General features: G+C 41.3%; 1 protein-coding gene and 1 long non-coding RNA gene across 2 annotated transcripts in view; one reads left to right on the top strand and one right to left on the bottom strand.

Annotated features, from left to right (window-relative positions):
- The window catches only part of LOC116034319, a 144296-nt gene that overhangs the window by 77841 nt on the left and 45894 nt on the right, over window positions 1–20561 (top strand). The gene's annotated exons all lie outside the window — the stretch shown is intronic.
- Window positions 2668–6251, bottom strand: pou4f2 (POU class 4 homeobox 2). The gene is made up of 2 exons (XM_031276940.2): window positions 5414–6251; window positions 2668–5078 (listed from the first exon to the last, which is right to left on the bottom strand). Exons 1-2 carry the CDS (start codon window positions 5618–5620, stop codon window positions 4146–4148), a joined length of 1140 nt encoding a protein of 379 aa, XP_031132800.1. The 5' UTR covers window positions 5621–6251; the 3' UTR covers window positions 2668–4145.

Below are 20561 nucleotides of genomic sequence, written 5' to 3'. Positions count from 1 at the left end.
GCCATCCTAGATCAAAAAGTATCCCACTAAAATCCTTCCAGCCATCCGATGCTGCTCCATCGATTCGTTTCTGGAAAACACTTAACAAACTAATGACCATTGATGGCTAATTAATATTGCATTAACAACAACTGATTGGCGACAGTATCAAATGGCGATCGCCGGTTAACATTCAAGCAGCCATCTGACGGATATTGCACAATATTTTGGCGGTGCGAAAGAGCCAACAGATGATAAATAAAGGGTTATATAGTGCGTAGCGCGTTCAATTCATGGCTTACACTTCTTCTAATGCGAGAGCAGTCGCGTCTTTGAAGGCAGACACTTGGCGTAAATGTACAGTTAAAATATTCTACTCTCGGGTCCCCAGGCGGAGCTCCGACAGTCCCTGGCCTCATTAAATTTTCATCAGTATCCCTGTGAAAGGGGGGAAATGTTCAGGGGAAAGAGAAAAATAAAACAGAGGGCGTAATTATAACAAAAGGAAACAGCACTGCCCTTTTCGTTTTGTAGAAAGCTCCCACTGTGACGTGCTCTATGTACGTTTCAATGTATGGAACACAGACGTGTCTGTGGCTTTAAGGTAAACTGTTTGTTTCACATATTTATCACATACAAAATAGACCTTCGATTTTTTTTTCATTGTGCTGCTGAGGCCTTTCTGGTGTGTGTGTGTGTGTGTGTGTGTGTGTCTGTGTGTGTGTGTTTCAGTGCTGGGGCCAAATTGATTCGCTATCAAAGAATCCAGATCGATTTTCTCCCAATATGAGAAAGTGAAAGCAGGCAGCACTCTGGTTGAGAAGCATGCCTGTTTGCCTGTCTGTCTGTCTGTCGCTCTCTCTCTCTCTTTCTCTCTCCCACTCTGTGTGTGTGTGTGTGTGTGTGTGTGTGTGTGTGTGTGTGTGTGTGTGTGTGTGTGTGTGTGTGTGTGTGTGTGTGTGTGCGCGCAGAGCTCCGGCTTGTCAAGCAGCAGCGAGGCTCACTGCATAAAGTTAATTTCAATTCCCGATGAGACACTCACTCGGCAGCCCTCCCTGACCAGCGGTAATTAACAGGGATAGCTAATGACTACTTAACTCGCTCTTCATAATTATCTGGTTTTCATAATTCGATGTGTAATTTAATAATTCGCTCTTATTAACGTATTAAGTGAATGGCTCATTTAGGGGAAATTAGAAGCACTCACCAGGAGCATCTTTTAATTGATGAACCATGATCGCTGTCTCATTAATAAGGCTCGTTTTGATACTCTTCATTTGTCACAAGGATGGCGGGTGAACATGTTTGGTTTATGGATCAATGTTATGAAGGCGTTGTCTTTCCAGTTTATAGTCATTTTATTGAAAGGTTTTTGTTGGATGAATATTGAGGAGAGATATATCTGTCACGTGTAATTAATTTAAGTATTTATATATTAGAATAAAGAATACTATTTAAAAAAACATATTTGGTGAAAATGAATTGATTGTCTCGCCCTGTGACACTTTTAGAAAAACCTATATATTTTAGTATTTGTATGGTTATACAAATATGAAAACACTTGACAGAGGGTAAAAACTTTTGTTGCAAACTATATTTTGATTATTGATTAAATATGCTTTTTTAGAATCAATATTTTTTGCAAAATCACCTTTCTTCTTCCTATAAAATGAACTCCTATGATCAATTTGAAATTATCCTCAAAATAATCTAATGCAAATGTATTTCAGGTGTTGTAAATAATCAGTGTAATAGTGGAAGACAGGTTTCAGGAATGCTAATGTTTGGCTAGTGCAGCCTCTCAGGTATCTGTCCATGGTGTTGAAACGCTTGCTCAGCGCTCAACAAGCCAGCCAGCCAGCCAGCCCTGAAGCCAGCAACCCTGCTATGGACATGACATTCAAAATGCTCCTCTCTTCTTCTTTTTTAACCCTCCTCCTACTCATATCGAACCATAACTTCGAACCAAAGCTTTTGCTTCTAAGCCTGCGCGCCCGCATGCACGAGCAAAGCATGTTTGAGTGTGTATTTAAATAGAGACGGGCACGTTGGCAGGCTAGCTGTTTTTCTGGCGGGCTGACATCTGGCAAGTCTGCGCTCCAGGGACCCATCCAGCTCTCCATAGACCCCCTGATTAGACTCTAATAGAATATTAGCATTTGCTCTCAGGTAAGGCAACAGTGAGTCGCATAAGCTGGCAGCAAGTCGGTGGAGAAGCCACGTGTGTCTTTAACATTGATGGAATATAGAGAAAAAGGGGCTCCTGAAGGCCTGCTTTATGATGAGGCCTGGAAGGAAGACGATGCTGAGGCCAAATAGCTGTTTCTAATTACATTATCATTTCAGTTATTCATCTCTAAGATTACCTAGGTAGTGGGAGAACAGATTGGGTACAGGGTGGGGGTGGGCTGTTGGTGGGGTCTTGCCCATCGGCACTGTGGCAGGGCGCGTGGCAGTTTGCAAAATCAAACCTGACACCTTTTGGTAACGGTAAACTCACGTTACCTTTAAAAAGAAAATGGCAGTCAAATAAGCCTAAAGAATCCACAAAATGTCTTTTCAAAGCTGTGCAGCCCACAGCTAAACCGTTTCCAGCCTCCTCATCAATAAATAAATAGATGAATAAATAAAAGTATAGTAATGTCTGGATGAGCCACATTACACAGTGTAATCATGGAAAACGTCAAATTAAATGTTAAAGTTAGTTCTTTAATGAAACACATATTGCAGTTCAATAATTAAATAAATTAAAATTACATGGATGTAATAAATTAATAGAATTATTTAACCAGGAACCAAAAGCAACATACATTACAGAAATAAGTTACCTCAGCTAAAACAGCAATACAGCAAAAACCTGTACGGATATATTTATGTGCATCGACTGGTTCCAATGAAATATTTACATTGTACACGTATACTTCCATGAAGCTGTTTCTTTTGTCTTCAAGAAAAAAACATTACTTAAACAAGGTGATTTTAACAAGCAACGACTTCATAATGATGCGCGTATATTTATACAAATAAATAGCAGAAAACATACATAAAATAATTTAAAAAGAGAATACTATCTCATATATATCTCGATTGTACCATCTCAAATGTGAGAAATCGTAAACTAAAATTTGTGACTGTATATTTCACAGTCGTTTCCCTTTAAACCAGGACAACACGCTTAACTTGCTGTCAGAATGTGATTTTCTCAAGCAAAACGAGGAGGGGGGAATCCCAATAAATATATAATGAAGTAAACATGACCTCACTCAATAAATAGTTCATAAGATACCGGCCCACGCTGGATTGTAAACTTATTGCAGCCGGCAAGAAATCATATTATTTTTTATTTTATGCGAGGTTCTGTGAAATCTGCACGTGAGTCCCTATTTCGATATTTCCACATACTGAGGCCTAATAATAAACAACCCTACCTTAGTCCAAACCCCGGGTATCTTCAAAATAGATCCCTGACTTTGATCACACATGGTAACAAAATAAGTGGAATTAATTACACATTTAGACACAAAATGAAGTGTGTGACAAGTAAATTATTAATTTACAGAGGGTTATTTGGCAGTAATGTACTATTAGCTTTCAAGACCATGGAGTGTGTTATCCTCTTAATCCCCTCATGGACCCTGAATAAATGTCAGACTGCATCGTCATAAACTCGGAGGGATAATGTAGCTCATCCTATAAGCCAAAAATATAAACACCAATAGTCAACCAAGTGCTTTGAGTTAAACTAGCCCCGTTGTGTGTAAATAACAAACGCTATTTTCAGTGGGGCTATTTCTGCTAACGCAAACTATAGTCCTCATTTGAAATGAATCCTAAATAAAAAGGAAAGCATAGAGTCCTGTAAGTCATACTGCGTTGACATTAAAAAAAGGTGAAGCATAGTAATTGTGGAAACAGTGGTGTCTTACTTGCTCTGTCAAACGGTGCTTTACTTGACTCCACGTCTCCCCCTCAGCGAGTAAAAGACGTGTCTGTGGGTGTTTTCGAGTTTTTTTTTTTCATTGTCATTGTTCAATTTTTTAGGAATTTTTCGAAGTTCAAAGCACAAAGTCATCGATGATTGAAAAAACGGTGCGAGATAGGAAATATGATACAAATCGTCTCTAAACAGTCCCGAGTCTTTTAGTGGGCGGTGGTTTAAAGCGATTTTAGACGCATGCAGAGTATTTCATTCGTTTCTGTTTCTGTCGCTGGTTGCAAAACCAGACCCGCACCACGTTCTTTTTCAGGTCCAGCTTCTCTGCGATTGCTGCGATTTTCTCCGAGGAGGGACGCGGCTGAATGGCAAAATAGGCCTCCAGTGATCTCTTCTCTGGCGCGGCTATCGACGTGCGCTTCCTCTTCTTCTCCGCGCCGTTGAACAACTCGGGTTTATTAAGTTTCTCCCTGTGTGATTTCTCGGCTTCTTCTAGCCAAGCTTGCAGGATGGGCTTCAAAGCAATCATGTTGTTGTGAGAGAGCGTGAGGGACTCGAATCGGCAGATGGTGCTCTGGCTGAGGGAGCCCACCCCAGGAATCTTCAGGCTGGCTAAAGCTGACCCTACATCCGCCTGGGTAACCCCGAGTTTGATCCGTCTCTGCTTAAACCTCTCTGCGAAGGCTTCCAAGTCCCTTGGATCGGCGTCCACGTCGCTCATGCCCATGTGCTGTTGTAGCCCGTGGGCGTGAGCCATGTTGATGGCTGCCTGGTGCATGTGGTTCATGCCCGCCATGTGGGCAGGGTGCGCAGCCGTGGAAACCACCGAGCCATCCGGCCCTGCCATGGCTCCTAGTGTCAGTCCCGGGGTGATGTGGTCCAGCAGGTCCCCCTCCAGTGCCTGGTGAGGCTGGTGATGGTGGTGATGGTGGTGGTGATGGTGGTGTCCAGACAAGGCGGACGGATGAGAAATAGGCACCGAGGATGAGGAGGAGGAAGACGAGGTGCAGGGGAGAGTGTTCATGGTGTGGTAGGTTGCGTCCGGCTTGAAGGGACTGTGATGTGGAGGGTGGTGGTGGCTCTTGGTCTGCGAGACTATATCCACCGCCGCAAGAGCTTCAGCCCGGGCCAACAAACTCTCATCCAAGCCTCCGAATATATTGCTCTGCAATTGCAAATAGAATGCACACATAGCTGTCAGCAGGGAATTCTCCCTCCACTCCTCGGTTTAAAACATTTCCAGAATGTGAAGAAAAAAAAAAGAAATCCAAAAAAAAAAAAAGAGGAGCACACAAAACAAGACACATGCAACATCCCAGGTCATAAAAATTAATACGCAAGGCAAAGCCGACTGAATACATAAGTTGAGCAGAGGAAAAAAAAAAAAAAATATGGAGGTGTTGGGTGATTTGCTGTGCAGACATGAAAAAAACATCAAGCACAAAAAAAAAGTGGGCTGTCAAAATGTGCCTTTAAGCAGTGATTATGCAGAATACGTACCGGTGGGGTTGGGAGACAGGCTCTGCGCATCGCCTCCGAGCTGCTGCCGCTGCTGCTGATGATGGTGTTGCTGTGTCGGGAGGACGAGCAGGACGATGAGGGTGCATTGGAATTGGAGGATGAGGAATGCAACGAGTACTTGGGTTCGGGCAAGCTGGCGTGAGCCATGGCAAAAGGCTGCTTGCTGTTCAGAGACATCATCATCATATTTGCGGGCGATCCAAGCCTCGGCAAGTTCCTTTTAATAAGTGAAGACTCCGCCTCCTCGGTCGGGAGTTGAAGCCCAATTGCTTCGCGGGAATCTCAAGTCACTGTCGAATAAAGTGTAGGCTGAAGATGGTCGTCCAACGCTGAAGTTGTCACATCTATTTATTATTACTAGCGGAGGTATGGAGGTGTCTCGTCTTTGTGGCAATTGAGATAACGCAGGCACCAACAAGCCATGCAATTGAGCGCAGCCGATACCTTCTCCGTTGTGGACTTGTGGCGCGATAGTTCAAAACAAAAACAAAAATATTCAGTTTTTTTGTCCAGCAACCGGCTCCACCTTGTATAATATATATATATTTTTTTGCCTTGGATTTTTTTGTGTGGCAGAACTCCTCATAGACGACGCCAGAACGATTTGAAAAAGTTTCTTTCCGTATCTTAGGATTTCCAAAATACTTCTAGTTTCAAACAACTGCCGCTTTCGTTGACCTGTTTGGCTTTTGTGTGAAAAAGTTTCCGTCTTGAAATGACCGTAAGTGAGAAGTAATGGTGGTGACAGTCTCTGTGCTGTACCTCGTTGAATGCTGCGGGGACCCGAACTGCCTCTGCTCTGAGGCGAAGGGCAGACTGAGTCTCTCTCCGCCTCTCTCGCTCTCTCGCTCTCTTTCTCTCTCTCTCTCTCTCTCTCACACACACACACACACACACACACACACACACACACACACACACACACACACACACACACACTCTCTCTCTCTCTCTCTCTCTCTCTCTCTCTCTCTCTCTCTCTCTCTCTCTCTTTACAGCTCTCCCAGTCTCTCACCCTCTCACATACACACTTTTCAGCTGTACCTGAGAAACCCTTTCATGATTTATTATTCTTCATTAGCCTCACCAGCACCACAACCGCCGCCGCTGGGGACTCTGCGCATGGGCAGTCTGCGACAAGCCATTTATTTCAAATGACTACTTCTTATCACCAACACCTCGTGACTTTTTCTAATAACGATTTATTGCAACTGAAAATATGTTGCAATTGTTGAATATTGAAACATGGACTTTAACCTTTGCCAAACAGACAATTGCGTCTCTGATAAATACCATGGACAGCTCCACACCACTGACTTAGGTCAAAATACATCCAAGTTATTATCGTATAAAGTCAAAGATATAGGCTATAACTGTGATTTTATTATAACACCTAGGCCTACGGTAAAAATACAAGTTGTAAAAAAAAAAAATTAAAAACTAATCTAATAGTATTGGCAACTGCTGTGATTATTATAGCCTATTTATATCTTAATTTAAGGTCTAGCAAATGGTTCATATTATCGCCTGCAATTTCTTCTCCTTTGTTGCTATGCCGCTTGTATGAATTTGGAAGAAACGTGTAGAAAATACGAGAAATAAATGACTAAACTTTGTGAGAAAATTACAATATTTGGTATTATTTTGTATTGTTTTCTGCATGGTGGTTTTTTTTTTGCATGCAAACGTGGCACGATACTTGACGACAAAAGTGGATATTTAAAATAATTAGCACCGTTTAATTGCAAATCTATATACTTGTCATAGCAGGCTATTATCTTATCTCTCCTCTAATTAAGCCACATCATCGGTAACGTCATTAAAAATATTTAATCACGTTGTAATTAACAAGGGGTGTCTAATTTGTTTAATATGGTCACGTCTATAGGATGAGATAAATGTTATGATGGAAGTCTCTCGGAGGTTAGAACATATTCTTATGGCAAACAATGCCTCTTGGATATGTTTTTCTTTTTCCTGTGTGGCTCTTAATTTTTCAAAACACCTCTCTCTCTCTCTCCACACACACACACACACACACACACACACACACACACACACACACACACACACACACACACACACACACACACACACACATATATATCTTGTAGCAGTTATGAAGCAGTGATCAATGTCAGTGATCTATGTGTTGACCCCTTAAACCTTAATAGTAAATCGCTAATGTTAAGGATTCGACATCAACTCCTCTCGTTTCTTTGGAGATATGAAGAAGTATGGTGTTATCCTAAATATAAGCTACACATCGCCGCCCCGGTATGTGGCCACAGCCTGTGCAGCGCTTCAATACAAGTGTGTAAGCGTTTTAATCCGGGCTACCGATGTCACAGCGTTAACGTGGCGCTAGACGCGTTCTCTTGAATACGCGTCGGGATGTCAGTTCCCGTTTTTCTTTTTGATTCACGCAGACATCCCACGGCTGCGACAGAAACCCTGTTGGTGTTGCTGCATAGCAGTTATTTTTTACATTGCAAGAGAGCCATCCAGCTGCAGAAATATGTTGGCTCCCCAGCGGGACAACAGGCGCTGCTGGAGCCACCTCCAGACAGAGATCAGGCTCCGGAGACATCAAGGAGCAATCAGTGTCTGCTCACATATACCGACAGACTGATTTATGATGAAACTTTAAAGAAATCATTTATATTTCACCACCTCTAAATTGGTGTATGAAATTTTCATCCACAATGAAACACAAAAAAAGTATATCTTAAGTCAAATAAATCAGCTTGAGCTGCTCCCAAGCAATTGGCTTTGAAATACATTTTCAACACTTTCCTGAGTGTGTTCACCTACCTAAGGCTTTTACTTTGTGTGCCAACAGCTTTCTCACTTTCGAGGAAGGGCAGTTTGTCAGACTGGTTAACAGAATCACTTTTGAAGGGTCTGCCATAGCAAACACAATTAAGTGGCAATCCCAGATATTTCAGGATAACCACATACATTTGGCTGATATGGTTTGAAATAACATACAATGTAGTTTTTTGATTTTTTTTTGTAATTGTATTTTTTTTGGCTTACATGGGCTATGATAGCGCCTTATATGCTTATTTTAAATGTTTATCTTAAATGATTTATTAGCAAAAATAGATACATGAATATAATTTATGACGAGATTTAATTGAGAAAAGCGACCACAGGGATCATAACAGGATTTCAGAATTATTTGACTTTTTAACAAATTTTTTAATAAAGCCTATAAAAAGGCCCCCTAAATGAGAAACATCCCACACTCTTAAAATTGGGCTGCTTTTGTTGTCACTTTTTAAAATGTTACTGTGCCATCAGCTAAATGCCCTTTCAGTTTAAAATATCTTGGCCTCAATTTGTGTCATCACACTGATCCAGTAATTGGAGGGAATGTTGCTATCACACATATAGACTTGTCTCAATGCTGGAAGGTGCAGTCATTCCTTGCCTTTATAAACATAAACCCTCAGTAGAATTGTGCAAGAAAAGACTTTTCTCACTTCAAGGCGCTTTACTACATATAAATCGGCACTGTCTAAAAATAAAAGTAAAGCCCAAGTAAAATGGAGAGAGCACATGCAGCGGGGCTTGATATAACTCAGGTGACTTGTTTGCTTTTTTTCCTCCTCGCTCTCTTGCTTACATCCGAATCAAGGAGTGCTGCAGAGGTGTCTGTGTGCTTTACACAAAGACATACTCTTCTCAGCCTCCCTCAGGAGCTCTCCACGTTAACAATCCCAATTACACCGAGACCACCAGAGACAGCTGTTTTTATTACAGAGCCGCTCCTTTGTGCCGCCAACAAGGTATCTCCGCTCCTAGACTGAACACAGAGCTAAAGCTACACTGAGAGGAGAGGGAGAGAAGTGTGGAGTGAAGTGGATGAAGTCTCTTGGCTGCTCGCAGTGGTGATGCCTTTATTCACAGCATCCCCCTCCCTTTTCTGATCTGGTGGAGCTCTTTACATGTCGGAGCAGAAGGTCAATGCTTGTTGGGAGAGGGTCTACAAAGAGATCAGGATCTAACTCAAGGCAACAGCAAATCGCACAAGGGTTCAGCCACTAAGAGCGGTGCTTTATTTATTCATCTGCTTTACCTGGGAAATGTGACAGGTTCCGCAAGGAACATTGTGGCTTTAATGTGTTGTTTAAATGCATTCAACAAAAGGTAGAAGCCTTCAGGATTTACTAAATGTCACACACTGTACTGTAGCTCTCAGAGGGAACAAGTGGCTCACCACTTGAGATAATGAAAGAGGTTTAAAAAAACTGCACTTGAATTGCAGCTCGACTGGTATACAAACTGTGAGACATTTTCTATTTGATCTCTACGCGGGGCTAAATAAAAGCGTCAACAGTTCTCAGGATATTCTAATTACTTATTATAGGTTTATACAGACCTGCTTGTTTGTCTGTGACATTTTATGAGAGCCACTTTTCCTAAAATAAGACCTGAAATGTTTGAGGCAGATTATGATGACATATAAGGCCTCTTTTGTGATAAAATAACAATTCATTTGATAATAACAAAACGCAATTGAAAAAGCATAAAACGTGCAATAATCTAACAACACATAATAATCCAAATAATCAAACACACCTTATGTCACAATTTGCAGCCATAAAATTGCTTCATGAAAGTTTAATCTTAGCACCTCTGTGTAAAGTGAATCCCATCTTCATGCAATAGGACAGAGTTTATGCGTCTTTTGCATTAATGGTGTCTTTTTTTAAAACCCTGTGATCTTTTCCTTAATCTTAAAGCTGCATATTAGATTTTATGTTTTGGCCACTAGGGGGCAGTGGAACAAGATTACATCTTACCACCTTATAAAGTTATATGGCAAACATGTTAGCCAACAGTAGCTTGTTTACACATGAGCAATTTTAGTATTTAGTATAGTATATTTGGAGTCCTGTTTGTGTCAACCTGACAAATATAAGTCCAATATTCACTCTGTTTGGTCGTGTGTGTGCATGTTTGTATCTGTCTGATCTAATCCAATCTCGCCTTCTACTGGACCCATCAGCCTAATATTTTTTTGTGTACATTTATGACTGTATGCTCAAGGACCTCTCGTGGTTGGTGTGATTTACAATATTTGAAAATATTTGAATGAGTTCTCTGTTTTATACCGTCAATGATTGCTGACTCCTCTTAACTGGCTGGTGGATCAACAACTGCTTCAGTATTGAAAGGCATTTCCAGCAATCGGCTAGGCTAAAAACAAGCCTTACCTGGTCTGTTGCAGGTCACATTTTCAACTTTGTAATGACTCAAACACTGACATCCATAGAAAAGTTTGGTCTTATTTTGAACTGGAGCATCTGCAGATTAATTCCATCCCGATATGTTATGCTAAAGTTAGGCATGAGACGAGATGAATAAATCCCAGTTTTTGTTATCTTCACCGCCTCATTGACTGTAAAGGCCTTTTCAGACGGTAAGCAACACTTTGCCTGCCTACTGGCTTAGATTCGCAGGGTCTTACTGCGCTCTTTATGTGAAGACAGGCAGACAAGCGCTCCACGAGTGAACGCGAGGTACTCAATGCGTGGTAACCATGGGGCTTCTGTGCACTACTGTATCCCTGCTGGTACTACTGAATGACATTAGTTGACTGTGGTATCATATATCCCTAATCACAGGTGGATTTATAACAAAAGATGGCAATTTTAGTCTTTTCTAATCACAGACTGTTATTGTTGAAAGTTAAAATTAGCTAAATTAGCATAGTTAGTATTCTATAGTTCTAATTTAAGTTTATTGTTACTCAATAAAACCATGTCTTGTGCTGATGCTCTGCCATGCAAAAGCCCTACCGTTTATGTCCTGATGACTGTTTATAACAGCACGACTGCGACAGCTTCACGGGATTGCGCCCGCTTTCCACTCCACTTGTCAGATTTCCCGCGTCCACCTACATGCCAGCTCGCCTCTCATTGAAAATGAATTACTAGGTGCGTCAATTGCTCCCCATGTGAAAGACTTTGAGGGAGCCGGAAGGGACAACGAGTGAGATTCAACTCTTCTTTGTCAGGGAGAGGAGAGGGAGATACACCTGGTGGAGATCTGCATTCTACTGTGTGCACTTTCTAGTTTAACGGTACCTCTGTTTTGGTCTCCATCAACTCCTGAGGAAAACCTTGGGCTAAATGCGCCACTGTCCCACCAGTTAGTCACTAGCTTTGTCTGTTTGTGATTCGGCCCTCAGCAGGAAGCGTATAGTGGGTTTATCAGAGGTATCACGCTAAAAAAAATGCTGCTTGCTGCTAATGATGCTGATGAGAGCAGTGAACCAAAACAGTAAAGTTGCTTGCTGTCAAACCAAAATTATGAGCTGAAAGAATTACACAGTCATCTTATCCATTATTAATACAAACATATTGATTAGTTCAGCTCTAACAGTGTGTTTTAGTTTATTTACCATAACCATTAATTTAACATAACTGTAACCCAATATCAGCATTGAGTCTAGTGATAGTGTTGATCATTTCAGTTTGGTTGTTGCTGACTAGACAGAGACAATGTGTCCATATTTCTCTATAGCATTATGGGCAATATTATCACTTATGTGGACTACAGTATGATAACCAGCTAACCTGGTCTAGTAGTGAAGCCAACCTCAGGCCATGACTGATTAGAGGCCTTGAGAGTGAGGTGTGCCATGAGGTCAGGAAAACAAATAATATCACCACCAATTTCCCTATGACGTACCAGGTACCAATCTTTTTTTTTTTTTTTGGGGAGGGGAGCATTATATTCTGGCCCATCCCTGCCTATTGGCTGCAGGGCAGCAGATGATAAGGTCAAGCCTCATAATGATGTCACATACCTTAAGGTACTTCAGATCAATATCGAGAGAGGCGCGTTATACCTGACAGCCTGTCAAATAAAGCCTGCCTGGCAAAGGAAGAAAAAAAATACTTGCTTTGAGATTGTCTCTTCTGATAAAATGAGATCCTCTCTCTCACGCTGCTTTTGGCAAATATCATATCGGTGGACACCTTTGTGATCTTTAAAACAATGTCGTCACACATGATAAAAAAATATATCCTCTAGATTTGACTGATCAACCTTGAATGACTTGAATGATAAAAACTTTAAAATTGTAACTGCATAGTAAAGCATGGATTAGTGCAAAGTGCTTGCAGCTGATGCGCATGGTTTCTGTAGGATAACGTTTGACATGACAGACGTTCCTTTGAGTAAAGCTGACCTTATATGACAACAAACGATGGAACGAGGAAGGCAGCGTACATGTGAAGTTACACCTCAGAGCGTGCGACTGTAAAGAATGCGTAAGTCAAGTGCTATACAAGTGATTAATGTAGCAGGATGATTGCAGAATTCTGTCCAACCTGAAAGAACATTTCTTCTACCTCTCTCATTAGTTTGACTGTCCCACGTGGTAATATATTGCTTGTCACTGGGTTGTCTAATAGTTGATGCTAATTGACCTCCTTTCCCCCTTTCTTCTGCACAAATGAAAAGATTTCCTCCGTCCTGTAACGGAGCATGTCACAATCTGATCCGACAAATTAAAAAGCTCTCTGCTGTCACACTGTCATCATTCCAAGGCCTTGCCTCATCAGCTATAATGATTATTTTTCTACACTGAAACCACTGCAGTGCACTGCAAAACGCAGTACGTAAGAGGGCACGGTGCTGCAGCTGCGCGGTATGTGTGATATATCAAAATGTTTTTCATCTGTGAAATCTTCAATATTGTTAATCTTGAACTGTCCTTCAACCTATACATTTTTACTATCAAGAATGTTTTAGTTCATTTTTGAAGAGTTCTACCTATATGTGCAAAATATGCAGCATTCATTATTTATCACAACTCCAAATTTACAGTAGGTTATATTTTATTTAAAGGCTTAAAAACATTACCAGTGTAACCTCCTCTTTAACAGCCTCATATTATTTATAAATTGTCACGTTTACCTGCCTCGCACTGTCAAACTGTAAAAGATGCTTTTAGTCAACCAAAAAAAGTCTTACATTCTGTTTATTAGAAATCCACAGATCATATAAATAACAGTGACATTAGCCTAATTTCTTAATCTCAGAATACTGAATGAACATTTAGACAAGACAAGGATCTTTTCTAAACAGCTTCACATTAAATTCTTTTCATTTTTGTTCTATTTGAGACATGTGAGTGCCACTCTGCGAGGCCATTGGCCTGAACATGATAGCAACACGAAAGCTCGGCCACCGCACATTATTGGCTGCAGGGCGGTGATGACGCTCATTACCTGCAATCAGCTGCCCCATCTGTGGCCAAAACAGAAATTGAATGTGGCATATTACCTGCTGACTTTGTGTGTATAACTTTATAATTTATGCAGTGTACCCATACTATTGACAAAAACGCAGGGCGGTGATCAAAGCAAGCCATTCAGGAGGTTGGACAGGGCCACGAAGACAGGGCCTGTAACACTAATGATCTTCAAACGCTCGTCTATTTCACTGGGAGCTATGCACAACTCCCTAGCAAGTCCCGCATCCTCCCCCTGGAGGTAATTGTGCCTGGCTGGTTAGGTGACAGGTGTCAAGTGGCCCCTCCTCAACCGATTCATCTCGCTAAGCAGAGAGGAAAAGCCGATCTCAGACTCTCCCTTTCTCTCCCTTTCTTTCTCTCTCTCTTTTTTTGTAACCTCAAACAACTACTTTGTCATCACTGTGCCCTGATCACATGTTAGCTTTTTTTTTTTTATGACAGTGTTTGGAATGCAGTCACAGCTCGGTCCACAACTTGGTTCATGCTGTCCAAACTGTTCATGTTGTATCATGAGCTTTTTGAGCACAAATTAACATATAGTATGCATTTTTGTGCATGACAGAGAGAGAGCAGGGCTGCAACTAATGACTTTTTTCAACAACAAAAAAGTATTATTATTAATGAATTATTATTAATTATTAATTAATTACTGAGTTATGGAAAAGGGGTATGATTAAAATACTTATTCCTACTCCTTTTCAGACATGTCTACGTTGGCTAATGTTTCTCATTGTTTATTGAATGTTTTAATTATTTAACTTATTAGTACATTTCTTTGATGTTTTGTTTGGTTTATTTTTGATATGTCTAAAATACATTTTTTCATTCATTTATTCCTTCAATATCAATTGAACTGCCAGTTATATTTTTGAGTGAAACATGTCCTTAAAAATGGCCTAAAGCCCAATGTGATGTCTTCAGATTGCTTGTTTATTTACATACAGCCGCCAAAAGTAAAAAATACTCCGTTTAGTATCACATAAGACAAAGAAATGCAGCAAATCCTCATAATTGAAAAGCTGGAACTGGACAATGTTTGGCATTTGTACTTGAAAAAATACTTACCGGATGATTCAATTATCAAAATAGTTCAAATCAAATCAGCTTATCTTTTAATTGGCTTATTCATCTTTAAGAGAGAGAGACAAAGTTGCTTTCGAGACACGTTAGATGTCAGAACTTGGCGCCGTGGAATTGTAGTAATCAACACCAGGTCTTCAGCTAATGATTGCTTTTCCTTATCAGTTAACCTCTTAATTATTTTTCTGATCAACAGATTTTCATAAAATGTCATAAAATAGGGAAAACCACCCTTGTTTTTGAAATGCCTTAAATGATTATAAGTTGTCAAAATGTTCTGTTAATTGAATAATTGATTGACCGAGACATTTCAGAACTAATTATTTCTAATCCAGAGTTCTTTTGAAGCCTGTGTCCTCTTTCTGTGCAGAATAACTGGTGAGAGTTTATTGAGTGAGTGAAAACAATGCTGAACGGTGGTGACCACAGAGTCACTGACAGACAGGTTAGCACACAGGCCAAAAATCATGCAACCCAGTGGAGATGTGGAGAGAAAAATACAGTGTGTGTGTGTGTGTGTGTGTGTGTGTGTGTGTGCGCACGTGTGCGCGTAAGAGTGAGAATGAGAGAGACACAGAGCGAGAGTGAGACCACACCCTCTCCATGCCCGCCTGTCTAAGCAGAATCCCATAGGGACCTGCCATACACACGCTCTCTCACACACACACCCCAGTCATTAATTCCTGCTTTGCATCTCCACACCATGTAATATTTATGGGTCACCGCAGCTTTGTATTCACAAATGGAAACGCCAAGAGAAAAAAGGGAGAAGACACGATACCTCAATCAATCCTGTGAATAAGGTTCAGATTGTCACATCATGGCTTTTTTCCTCTCCACTAAGCCAGTGCTTAGGCAGCATTCTCTTCTTTGACCTCTAAACAAGTGTTTTGTATGACGGATTGTCAGACACAACCTTTGAGATGGAGTCATATTTAACTTCCTTAGAGTTAAAAAAAAAAAAAGCTCAAGGCAAAGGTTTTATGAACGTGACAGAAAATTCCATAGCTGCAGAATTTGAAGAACAACAAAACTGCATTAGTCAGTAAAAACAAATGCAGACTTAATACATTTTTGCCAGATATGACATTGGAGTATAAACGACATACAGCACTCTAGTACAGACATTTGCTGCTACTCAGAATCTCCACACTAATCAAGGGAAGTCTTTGGTGCTTTTTTCCTCTTCTACATCTGACAGATCATAATTGGGGGGCTTTTTTCACTTCCTAAGATGTTGCCTGAAATCTGTGATGCAACAGTAGGAGCTATACCCTCACTGCCTTTCAAATCAACAGTGTTGTCAAAACAGAGCCCTGAGGAACCCCCAGTAGAGCATGGCTCACCAGACCCCTGTAGAGATTTGAAGACCACTTTGGAACTCTAATCCACTCAAAATGTGCTGATAATTTTCCTTGCCAGGACACTCTCTGCCTGGTGTCACAAGATTGGCCTCCCGGGAGCAGATCAGCCAATGATAACAAAGTAGCCAGATGTCTGGCGCTGGCAGAGTCCCAGAAGCCAGACAGCGGCACGCAGCAGCATCCGCTGTGGGCCACAGATCAAAGATACCTGAGAATTACTTATGGGCACAAAATATGTGTTGCTTACTCTACAGTTCCCATTAATAACAATCTGGGAGAATTTGTATTTCTAATTAACTCTTTTCTTTCGGCATACAAAGTGCTGTAGGTTGTCTAAGGCTGCAGCAGCAATTTTTTCGTGGCAACTGCGAGTCGACAACAGGAAGTCGGATGCAGCACTGTCTAAAGGAGCCAGATCAGCTTTAAATACAGTTCTGAGGCTCAGAACACCCCCTGACTTTCCTCAATAAACAAACAAACAGTGTAAGAGTCAGCATATTTAGATTTAATCATGCTGCATGGTGTCTCCTTAGACTGGCCCTTGATGCATACCTCAAAAGCTTTAAGTGATGTCGTTGAACTGATTCTACTGAGGTGTAAACGTAATTAGCTATTTATTTCTTGGCTCATTCTTTTTTCTTAAATGGTGTCCTAAAACTGAGTAGGGGATATTTAATCTGTAAAGACCAGGCCAGTTACACCAGCATCTGACTCACACTGATTCATAACTTTCTACAAGATTTGAAGCCTTGGCTTGTTTTTCACCATGGTTGTTTGTGCTAGGCACACTGACATTAAGAAGCATTACAGTTCCATGTTGTTTTCTCCTGCAGGCCCTGCACTTATCTTAGAGCCCTCCATTTATTCCATCTTATGTGTTATGTTTAATACACAAATATTTAGAGTAGAGCCCTGACTTTGAACTGAAAAGAAATAGTTAAGCTCTCTCTGCCTTGGGAAGGCATTTGTTGCCTTTTTTCATCTTTATGTGGGGAAGAGGCGTATTTCATCTTGCGCACATTTGTGCATATTTTGTCAGGCTCACTATGTTCTAGTGCACTTAAAAGTCATTGTTCAACGGATGGATGATATGCATACCATGCAATGTGTGTGTGCACTGTATTGTATTAATTATTAAGTATAGAAAGTGTTGCTTCATGTCCGTATTTGATGGAGATCCCCCTTCTCACACCCCTCCACCCCTTCCCCCAATTATGTATATTACCTTTGCTGGTGCATGGTTCATGCAAATTCTCATTTGCATCGCTCTCTTGAATGTGCTATCTGCTGGCTGGAATCCCTTAAAGCCTATAGTGAACACTGCCCTTCATCAGATCTTGGTTGTGACCTTTTCTCCTCGTATCTGTTATTCTACTATGACTCTCACTGTTTGAAGTGCACAGATGAACAAAAAAGCACTATTTGTTTGTAATACATAATTCTTGATTACCTTGCTTTTCCAAGGCCTTATCTTTTCTATATTTCTGCTCACTGTATATCCTCATTTTAGACAAAGGAATGCCTACCAACCCTAACACAAGCCTTTCTCTAAGGTTTTCTTGAAGCTGAGCATAATTGTGTTGGTAAAAACATGCTGCCACTTAACAAATGAACCAAAGATATTCATTGGTTGTTAATAAATGATCAATTTCGCTTCATATCAACCTTCTCACTGGGAAGTAGTTTCACAGAGAGATGTCTTTTATGAGTGTATTTAAGGCCCTGCACCAACATCCAGTCCCAGTACATTTCAGGGTTACCCCAGGTCATTTTTTTTTATGTCGTTTACTTGAAAATGTAACTTTAAAACGAGGCTTAAAACTGCCTTAGTGAGATCCTGTCTCCCAGCTCCGGCAGCTCATCACTCCTAAAACAGCCGCTCTCATCCACCCCGGCCCCGACCGTTATTAATGTGTGCTGAATAATTTAACAGGGTAAAATTACCATGCTCTTTTGAAAAGATTTTTGCCTACACAATTAAAGAGCATTATAGTGATTTTTAGTTGAACAAGAATTATGACTGTTTTCCCTCCTCTCTGCTACACTTTCTGGCTTCCTTGTTATGAGCTGTGGGTGAGCGGAGTTGTAAAGGCCTGCGATTCTCTGCTTCTGTCTGACTGCTAGGAGAGGTTGTGCTCCAGACCTGAACTATACCATGACGACCAGCTGATGGATAATGGATGAAGTAGTATATGTTCAACTTCCGATGAAAGGACCCCCATAATGGTCTGCTGGCCCCACTAAACATGGGCTAAACACAGTATTTTTCCGGTGGTGTTAAAGGTGCCTGGATTGAGATAGCTACTCAAATTCCACATGGCTGCAAGTGTTGGAAGGATTGTATTTAATAATCTTTGAGTTTTTCACAGAATCCCCATGCTAAGCCAAACAGAATTTATTAAAAAGGACAGTAATAGCTTGTTTTATGAAAGTTTGTGGACTTACAGTACAATATTATACTGCTGTTGCATGCTATCAGCATCAGCAGGAGTGTTTGCCAGGCCTTCACTCTTATTCCATGCGGACAACTGTCCACATCTCAACCACAGGCCAACAATTGGCAGTAATTGGCACGTTTCCTTGGCTGTCCTGGGAAAGATCTGAGAGTGCATACGGCCACGGACAGGCTGCCCTCTCCACCAATTAGAGAGTTGTCTCCTCGTGGGGCGGGGGCTGGGGGAGGTCTACCTCACTGCTACCTTGTCTCTTGATCAAAATGATTTGTGGATATCCTTTCCTCTCTTCCTCCTTGCCTACCTCTCTCTCGCCACTGAGGTATTACTGTGTGTGAAGTGCTAGTGAGAGTCTTCAGTCAAGGACCCCAACCAGCGGCTGACAGCCTTACAGTAGCAGTCAGTGGGACATTCACATTAGAGGTGCACTGACAGTCAGGTTGTGCAAGACAGGCTTCCCAATGAAAATGCTCCACACTTTGCTGGTGGTTTCCTAATACACTACTTGCTGGCTCTCTTCTCCGTATGAACTTTTTTTTTTCTACCAGTGGATGTGACGCTGAATTGGGTTTGGCAGAAGCTGGAGTTTCTCCGAATAGCTGAACTTGATTTTTTCTTTTACACTTTCTCTTGTTGCTAGTGTATTGGCCTTTTGTTGTTGTGTCTCCAGGCATAAGCACTGCGTTATAGCTGCATGGCTTTATTATGATGGCTTTGACGCAATGATGGCAAGTGTCTCATGTGGTTAGAAATGTGCAGGCCACACAAGGTACCATGGGACCCCAGTGCGAAGGATCACAGGCCTCAATGCATGCTGCTAACGCTCCCCAGTTTATGCCACAGGGAAGGCTGCGGAACCAACACCCAACCCCCTTATTCTCTCCCCTCTCGGTCTCTCTTGTCCTCAAAGCCTATGTCTCTTCGTATTTCACTTCAGTAAATATGAGGAGGCGAGGAGATGCTTCCTATACTCAGAAATATGTGTCAGGCTACTGGGTTATGTTGTGTTGCAATGTGATGTAGAAGGCAACAAAGCAAGAGCGCTCAGAGAGGGAGAGAAAGAAACAGCCTTACTTATTCTCTTTAATCCATCGTGAGATATTCAGAACTAGGTTAAATTATACCTCACATTACCCAACACTTAGCTCATTTGAGCATGTAACAAGATCACTGTTTACACATGTGGGGCTAAAGTAACTAGCTATAGGTTATTTTCAGTCAACAATTAGCACAGGTAAAGCCTAGCCTTCACCACAGGTTGACAGGCTCACCGTAAAGCAGCTTTATTTCCTTCAAGGACCTTCATGAGGGGGGTCTACCTAATATGCTGTCTGGCCCTGGGGCCTGTGGGAGTGTGGTTGGATTATTATGTTAATGTGTGTGCCTCCTGCCCTCTCCTCAGTCCCAGCTGGCCTCCCTGTCGTTAGGAAGTGCTTTGCTCTGACAGAGGAGTAATATGCTCCGTGATTGAGGGGCCAAAAGATCGAGCACTATGAGAGCGGGGCCACCACTGATAAGCATATGATAAAAGTGCCATTGTACGCGAATGCCTCAGAGACATGGAAGATGACTTAGCAATTCCTATGGATTTCAGTGGAAGAGTGAATATGTATAAGGGCTGTGTGGTCTTTTTTTGTGCAGCTGAATTTAATTGCCCATAGCATTATATCTCATGCCATGCATTTTATTCTACTTTTATTGCATGGACTCTTTCATTATGAGCCAGTGACACATCCACCTGTAAATATAATGGCTCCCACTGAACAAGCCAAGGAGTGGTGTTTTTAATCATCCTGTAGGAATCAATATGAGACAAAGAGAAGATTCAGTTTGATGTAGTTCATAATATACAGTAAATAAAGCAATTAGATGAGCTCTAATTCTGAGAGCTGTCAGTAAAAACATTCAATCAAACCCTTATTTTAAGATGTCAGAAATGCTACAGAGGAGCT

Source organism: Sander lucioperca, chromosome 4 (genome assembly GCF_008315115.2).
Source record: "Sander lucioperca isolate FBNREF2018 chromosome 4, SLUC_FBN_1.2, whole genome shotgun sequence".
NCBI classification, from domain to species: domain Eukaryota; kingdom Metazoa; phylum Chordata; class Actinopteri; order Perciformes; family Percidae; genus Sander; species Sander lucioperca.
This window is presented reverse-complemented; position numbering and strand designations above follow the sequence as displayed.